This window comes from Rhagoletis pomonella, unplaced genomic scaffold, assembly GCF_013731165.1.
Source record: "Rhagoletis pomonella isolate Grant_MI unplaced genomic scaffold, Rhpom_1.0 Rhpom_scaffold_00010, whole genome shotgun sequence".
Taxonomy (NCBI): Eukaryota; Metazoa; Arthropoda; class Insecta; order Diptera; family Tephritidae; genus Rhagoletis; species Rhagoletis pomonella.
In genome coordinates, this window is record NW_023458564.1 from 21,683,540 (window position 1) to 21,692,437 (window position 8,898).

An 8,898-nucleotide genomic window follows, 5' to 3' on the forward strand; every position below is an offset into this window, starting at 1 on the left:
TATTTAATTTAGATCTAATTTGATTTTCTGAACATGTGGCAACCCTCCTAAAGTTAAGTTAAGAAAAAATGATTTTCAAAACCATTTCCATTGATACTATTTTGTATAACTTCATATTTTTTAGATAATTTATATATAATTTTTTAAAAGGTGGCAACTTTCTTCAAAAAAGGAAAACCTTATTGCATTTCAGCTGTCCAAGCCTTTTAATTTGACACCTCATTTAGGAAAATCGCTTATTAAATAGTTTGAATACAAGGTGGCAACTCTGTTCGAAAAGATAAAACCCGTTTGCATATCTGCAGGCCAAGCGTTTTAATTTGACACCCCATATTTGGAATTCGAGCGAACGGTGCAGATCTCTATCCTGAACAAAAAATGCCTTCGCGTATTATATATGTATATGATATGTACATACATACATAACATACAAAAAGAAAAACAGATCCACGTTAATTGCAATCAACATATGTAAGCACATATGCATGTATTTATATACATACGCCGCAATTAGGTTATGAACATAGCGCCATCTGTTACTCAAAAGCCGAAAGCCTACACACAGATACTTTTTGCCTCCTTCTCACACTTTCAACGCATACACGTGTTTGCAAAATGACGACGAAGTGATTTTGTATGGAAGATCAATTATGCCCATACATCTGAATAAAATAAGCATATTTAGAAGATACCGACCAATACTTCCTATATACAAAACGAAAAGAAACACCTGCATTTTCGATTTAAGAAACCAATATAACAAAGCAATAAGCGTATTTGTGAAGCTCTAAAAGTTACAACTACAACAATTGTGCATAGCCTGCATTTTTTTATAAGTTTTATAAGCCATGCTTAGCAACCTAATTCGAGTATGGATTTTAGAGGCCGTTGTCAATATCCGTCTATCTAATAGTTCTAATTCCCACGTTGGTCCAAATAATATTCTATGGAAGTTGGTTCAAAATAAATTTTCAAGGAACATGTCATGGAAGCTATATCACAGTGAGCTTCAAGCAGTTTTAGGTTTTATGAAAATATTTGAATGTTGAAAAATCGTAAAAACAAAAATCGCAGCCTACGTCGATGCTACTATAGTCGAAGCTAACACATAAATTTTGGTTCCCGATTGAAGTTGGTTAAGGCGTGTCGCACAAGGGTCAAAGTTCAGATTACCCTATGAAAACGTCTTAACCGACTCTAATCGTGACCCAAATTTACGTGTGATATCTTCAACTATGGATGTATCGATTTTGGGTATAATGTATGTGGAATGGCATACGGACAATTTCTAAGCAGATTTAAAAATATTCTGGTAAACACAGGGGCCAAACTAAGTATACCAAAATCTACTGCGCAATCTTAACAAGCATTTAATAAAAATTACTTTGTGGTATATTATAATGCTGAAATAATTTCCTAGAATTTCCAAAATTATCATGGAACTTATTTCTAACACAACTTCCCTGAATCATACCCGAATTAATCGATGGTGGTCACTTTTCAATGTTTATTTCGTGAAATAGTGTCCAAGTGCGCCCCCAGCTTTGAGCGAACACCTCAACCTAAACTAATCTAATGTATGTATATTTAATATGTGAGTACACCGCTCAGTTTAAGGAGAATTTCGGCAAAAAACTTGTAAAAATGTTAGCATAAAATACCTTTTTTTTCTTGCTGAAATCTAGAGACTACAATTTTAACCACTTTGCAAGAGAATTTGATGATATTACTTTATCACTTCGCATTGTCCGGATCAGTTCAAAAAGGATAGTAAAACCCACCACTTTTTTCATTAAAAATAATCCAGCCTAAAAGTTGCACCTTTTTTTAAACGCCTAAGGGCCGTTTTCTCAAGTAGGTTTTAAAATTTATCTGCGCTTTAAACAAAAGCTTTGTTTTGAAAAAAATTATTTAAAGGGCAGATAAATTTTAAAACCTATATAAAAAATGGCACTAAATGCTGTATCTCTTATTTTACCTGCAGGGTTCTCAGAGCTCGGTTATGAGTGTTCTGCTTTTGTATCAATGTATCAGCAAAGAAAGTGTCTGTTTATTTGAAGTGCCTTGTAAAGATCTCTGTTAGAATTAAAATTAAATTTCAACTTGATTGCGTTCACTCCCTCTATTTTAATCCTCTCTCTCTCTCTCTTTCTTCACAGAAAAAATACTAAATCAGAGCCACGCTCTCTGGATGAAGAGCCACGCCGCATGGAAATGAGTGATGCCAAGACACAAAGCAAATTACAGGAACAACTGCAACAGTTACAATTACAACAGGAGCAAAGCATCAAAGCAGTGGCTGCTGAAAAAATGTCGACTGTCGGTGATGCTAAATTACCGGCAAATGCCGGCGACGCCCTCGACACGGCCGCCAATTCACCGGAAATGCGCACCGTATTAAATGGGGACGCTAATAGGGCTGAGAGTCAAAAGAAAACTTCAAACAAAGCGCACAAGACACATACCAAAAAAAATCATTCCACTACCAGCAATGGCCACAACAACAACAACAACAGCGCAGGTTCAAAACTAAAACAGAACACGAAAAGTAACGGCAATAACAACAACGTCGCCATTGGCAAGGAGGTTGAAAAGCTGCAAAAAGCTGAAGGCAGCCTCTCTGGGCTGGCTTCATTGAAGCGTGTCGGCAATGTGAAAGTGGTCGCCGATCCGGAAGGCTCCAACTCAACCATAAAGGCCAAATTCACTTTGGGCCCATTGACTTTGCGCGTGGAAAAGTCATTCAAACGCGGTAGCGTGCATAGTGTGAAAAGCGCTACAGCGCGTACAAACGAGATGATTGGGCGCATCAAATTTAGTGTTGTCAACGATCGCGCCACATTGATGTCCATTAAGGTGCAGCAGCCGAAACAGGTTAGTTGGGTGAGCAAATGTTGAAAAACTATGTGAAAAAGTTTGTCGTTTGATGACATTTTTTTTTATTCAGCATTTTTGAATTCAAATCCCTTAAATATTCATAGTTAGATGTGTATGTATGTAGGTGCATATGGCAGTTATAAACTGCCAGCACGTTTCTGTCTACAACCCGTTTTTCACAATTTCATGTTTACATTCAATAGTAGATATTATTTATGCTACGCGCAATTTATTAAATCTCCTTTACCTTTCTCTCTCGTCCTTTTGACAGGTGGAGGTCGAGAGCAAGGACAATCATGACCGCACACGTGAATTTGTCTGGCGGCGCACACCGAAAATTGCTAAACTAGTTAATGAGAAATTGAAATTAGCTGCGGAATCGCTATTTACAACCCAAGGTGTTGAAGTGGTGAGGCTGTAAAACTTCGCCGCAAACTGCTTATTTAGTTAAATTTATATATACACAAGAATTTTATGCATGTGCGTGTTTTGGTGGAATGTGTAAGGACCGATGTCCATAACATAAATTAATGGATTTTAATTGCAAAAACCTGACCATAATGACAAATATTTGCAAAAGAGATTTCACGCAGATGTATTAGTATTTACCTAAATTAGTTTTATAAAATATTTAATTACAAAAAGGTGTTTACTTATCCATTCGTATTTACTTTTAATTGCTTCGACAGGTCAGAATGCTACAAAAACTATTTTATTTATTTATTTAGGGTAAATTAACTATTAGCTATTTATTTATTCACTATTTATTTTATTGTACTTTATGTATTGAAATATTTCAATAAAAAATTGCCTCGTGGCGAAGGAAATTACTTAATATAAAACTGTTTGTATACTTTATCAAAATAAATTGGTATTAACCCTGTAATGCCTAGGCGACACTGAAGTGTAATCAGCCATGCATCTTCCAAGCCATCCAAGTTTAGTAATAATATTTTGGCGCTTGCACTTTTGCTAAGTATTTGGCCGATCATCTCCTATAATTTGTTACATAAATGGAGCGGCCTACAGTTTTACGCTGCCTTCAAATGTCAAATGGATTTTATATGAACCTTTTTCATAGCACAAATATACTTAGAGGTTTGCCGCTGCTAGAAAAACATTTTCCTAATTTAGATGTTAATCGGACCAGGGATGGAAGTCGATAATCAGAAGAATATAGTATCGAGGTACCGCTTAGTAATGGAAATCTAAAGGCAGCCCTTTCCACAACAATTTAAATACGTTGAAAAGCCTTTTGCAACTGTGCGCCGAGCAGCCTTTGCCATCAGTCTGGTGAGCCTGTTGGGGGTAGTTAACAAGACCATCTTGATGAACGAGTGTCCCGTGGCGTCCACTAGTAGGCTCAGGTTATTGGGCCGAGGCGAGTGCAGGAAGATATTCTTCTGCGAATCGAAAAAAAATGTACTCGCTTCTGGAGTCAAAAATGAGTAAAGCCATTGATGAGGGTCGAGACTGTATTCATCATTGGGAATGTAAACAATCGGGAGGTCATAAACATCACTGAATGAACCAGTAAAGCGCCGAAATTGGTAAAAGTATAGATTCAGGGGAAAAGATATAACTAAGAGTAGTGTCCTTTAAACCATGTAAACCAGCAGATATCGTAGATATGCTACAAGATTTTAACCCAAACATAAAAATGTGGTGGAAAGGCTACGAACGCGGGCAGCTAGCCTCGATTCTTATGAACAAGCGCCGGAATTCACCCGGCAACACCCGGCAACAAGGTCAACCAAATTTACTAGACCGGTACTGAAGCCTTGGTTTACTCAACATTTTTTTCTGCTCTTCGTGATCATTCGATGAAAATCAATGAGCTTCTCTGAAATCAGAAAGCTGACGCAACCATTGTAGAGGTATTAAAGATCCAAGTGACAAAGGTCATAAAGAGACTTTCATCTCAGTAATATCATGCCAAAAATCACGAGAACGCTTTTATGACGTCGTTTAACTTCTCACTTACAACATTTTATTTTTATGGGACCTTAGAACAAAGTATTCGAGGGTTCTTACTTTTAGGTCAAGCAGCAACCACTACACGACCGCCAAAAGTGGTTTACATTTAAAATACCGATGTATGCAAATGTGCCCTTTTTTCCACAGCGTTGCAAAAGCGAAAAATCCGCACCAAAAAACTCTTCAAATAACTGTTTGAAAATGCTGGCACTTTCATATGCGACAGAGCGGTAAATATGAGCGAAATGCAAAAAAAAATATATACTGCATTAACTTCAGACTGCTTGCAAATGCTTATGCACAAAAATATGTAAAGACATTCAAAGATACATACAGAGAGTAAGGCGTATTGTGTTTATGCTTGTCATATTGGAAGTTGGCTTTGAGTTCGAAACTTGCTGAAAGTGTGCAAAAATGGAGCTTGAAAAGGATTGCACTTTGGCATGCGTCAACATACGTAAGTAAATACAGACATACATATACGCGTCCTTCCAGCAAAAAAAAAACTAGATTTTTTATTAAAGTTACACGAAAAAAATTATCCGTCGTTTGAAGGCGGCATAAAGCTTCAGAATTCTACGGCCTAACTCTTTACTTTTCAAGAGCGACTACACCAAGCTGTTATAACTTTGGTACATGTATAGTACATGTTTTGAGTCGAAAGTTGAATAAAATTTCCAGTGAATTACACATATGCTGAGCGAAAAGTAAAATAAACTACAAAAGTATATTAAAATATGTTTAATGTTTTGCATAAACATTGTGTTGTTTTATTTTATTTGGTTAAGTTTATTTCAGAAAATATTTATGCAACTGAAGCAAAATTTAAATACATAAACATATTCAGCTGCAATGTGCCAGGGTCACTAGTATGGTTTTTTACTCAGTAGGTTACGAAGTACTTACTACAATGCCATATGCAAATAACAAAAAGTTATTCGTAGTTAGAAAATAAATTTTCTATACATATATGTATATACATACATAAAAAATACACACCGAAGTGCATGTTATTATTTTTTGATTTGCCTCAAAGTTTTTCAAGTGTCAAAGGAGCCTTTTTTAAATTTCAAAATACTCCAAAAAAAATTTTGCGACATTGTTTTTTGACGTGGTTCAGCGAGTCATAGCGCAATATCTAGATAACCAAGCATTAGTCCACATGTAAATTCTAAATGCTACAAAGAGCCACAAAAATAAAAGAACAAAAACGAAAATACAAAACCGCGTAACTGACATTGAAAATACCCAAGATGACCCAAGAAAATAATTTCTACAACTTCACATACACGGTTTTGCATTTGGTTGATACGCGGTTTTGCACTTTAAACGACGATATATAAAAATGGTGTGAAAAATGTACATACAGTAATTCAACAGTTGAGAACGGTTGGGCTGATTTGGCTAAGTTTTTTTTTGGTTGTTCGTAATTGCCAGGAGAAGGTTCTAACGAAAGAAAATTTTGGGAAAACCCTCCGGGAAAGCTGTGAAATCGGGAAATTCGAAAATTATTTTTTTTTGTATGAAATTTCGTGTGCAATTCCTTCGGAATGGCTTTCGAATGGAAAAATAAAAAATTCTAAGTTGGAAAGCTCGGAAAAATCCGGCAGATCGCGAAAAACTTAAATTTTTTCGACGAAATTTTACATTTTATCGCATGATTTAATGATTTCGGACGATGTAAATGTGGAAAATTCGTTGTGAAGCTTGGAAAATCTAAGATAATTGTCAAATTCATTGTAAGCATGAATCAACATCGGAACAATTTTCTCCTATGTTTCATAACCGATTCGAATGGTTGCTGCATTTTTGGAAAGGTGTTTAAAAGGAGGAGTGCACAAAGTTTTAGTTTTTCCGATAGGTGGCGTAGGGGTCAAGCTACGCTAAAAAACTGCATTTAGTACGTAGGTAACCTTTTGCCTAGATTAGCATATAGGATAATTTTTTTTTTCCATTAAGTGGGCCACGGACCGGTCTATTCGAAAAAAATCTTATTTATGGTTCGACTTGCTTGAAATTTGGCCCGCAGGTAGCTTATTGCCTGGATTAACATATAGGATACTTTCTTCTGATACGTGGACCAGGGACCGATCTATTCGAAAAAAATCTTATTTATGGTCCAATTTGCTTGAAATTTGATACCCGCATTATAGGTATGCGTAGAATAGAATTTACTCATTGTTTTACAGTTCGAAAGGTGTCTGAAGGCGCTGCAACTACGAAGCCGAACACCAACTCAATCAATTTTCAAAAAAAAAGATTATTTTCACTATGATAATCACCACTTGGTATAAAAATTTTAATTTACGTAGATACATACAATAATGCATATAAACAACAAGCACATATACTCGTATATATGTATGTACAAAAACGTAAATGCATTAATCGAATTGTTGTTACATTGGTCAAATAAAAAATTCTTGTTTGGGGAATATATTTCCCATAACCACATTAATAAGACCGTTGTCACGTTTTGTGCGCCAGTTTTGAAACATGTGACTCCCACATATGTAAGAATACCATAATTTCCACGCATTTGTAATTAATTTTGCTTTTTACACATTGCACTCATTTTTCGACGTTTATGTTTTTGGCGACACATTCCATAAAAACCACACACTCACATAAGGATGTACATACATACGATACACGCATACACGCGCGCCAGCTTCCTACAATTCCAAGCATTCATGCCATATGACGACTGGATTTTTAATGAAAGTCGCATTTAGTAAAATGGAAATAAATCGCTAAACCCAACAGAAAAACAGCGCAGGAATTTCACAAAACACAAATACTTGAATGTGGTATAGAAAAAATAGCACATATACATACATACCTACATAAATATATTTCTGTACGTGCATTGATATTTAAGTTTATGTATGGGCATTAGGGTGGTACTTAAAAAAGGAATCTTTAATTTTCTGTGTTCTCTGTACAAAATAACGAATTCCTCCAATGTTTTATTTTATTACTATTTATTTAGGAACCAGCATTAACACAAATAATAATAATATTGGCATTGGGTTGAGAAGTACAGTCCTCTCTCATCGTACAAAAATCAAAATCTGTAAGTCACTCGTCATGCCAGTGCTGTTGTATGATACGGAGACATTGACAATGAAAAACTCTACGATGAAAAGGCCAGGTGGAGAAGGACCTGGCTTCACTTGGCTGTTCCAGTTGGCGTTAGTAGGCACACAGAAGAGAAACGACTGGCGCGCTTTGTTTGTTTGGCTAACGTGGTGTCCCATACAATACTTATATATTGATATTTCCAGAACCACCCTAATCCACATGCATTTGGTACTCGCATGCAGCAGTTGATAGTGAAAGAATATAAGTAAAGCTTTCACTAACGCAAAATCTGTGTCACTAATTGGGATAAAAAAGAAATGAGTTTACTCAAAAAAATTTAAAATTTGTATACTCGTGTTGATAATGTATTAAACACCGCTCATGCATCCGCCTGTCCGTTCATAGCTCAAATAATAACCCCCTTAAAAATTAACTAGCAATTCGGGTAGAGTTTAGATAGTAAGCCACGAAAAATTAATAAACACGTTTCAGTTATTAAATCCGAAATTTTATAGGTCTTTTCAGTTACTTAGCTTAGATTAAATCGACTAAAGAACCGAAACCTCCTCCCACAAAGGCAAAGAATAATAACGCTATAATAGTATATGGAATCTGCGAGATTTCTGCGACGAAAAGGTTTTCTGTTCATGGGATACCTAACTGGGCCGTGTGATCACTAAAACACCGTTCAAATGGGGCGACTCGATTTTCAAGATAAAATCTTGAGCTTGAGCTCACTTTTTATGCATGACGCCCAGTGATCTACAAAACGCAGCTTTTTCTTGGAAGGTTATGGTCGAGTCTTTGCTCGCTGATTCATCACTTTTTCAATTGTTTTTACGAGAATTTGCATTGTATATTAGCAATTCTAAAGCTTTGAGAGCTGCCAGAATGCCACAGAAGATAAAGACCAGTGTTGCCGCAAATCATTTTTAGTGATAGCCGAATTCCTTTGAAAAA

The 8,898-nt window shown here is 35.9% G+C and overlaps 1 protein-coding gene across 6 annotated transcripts in view; it reads left to right on the forward strand.

The window, feature by feature from the left end:
- LOC118746161 (MATH and LRR domain-containing protein PFE0570w) overlaps positions 1–3,616 on the forward strand; it is a 46,219-nt gene extending 42,603 nt beyond the window's left edge. For all 6 annotated transcript variants that reach the window (XM_036479949.1, XM_036479951.1, XM_036479953.1 and 3 more), the window contains 2 exons: positions 2,160–2,874; positions 3,149–3,616. In XM_036479949.1, the coding sequence (XP_036335842.1) occupies positions 2,160–2,874; positions 3,149–3,298 (865 nt within the window). In that variant the 3' untranslated portion in view covers positions 3,299–3,616. The remainder of the gene's footprint in view (positions 1–2,159; positions 2,875–3,148) is intronic.
- The last annotated feature ends 5,282 nt before the right edge of the window (positions 3,617–8,898 follow it).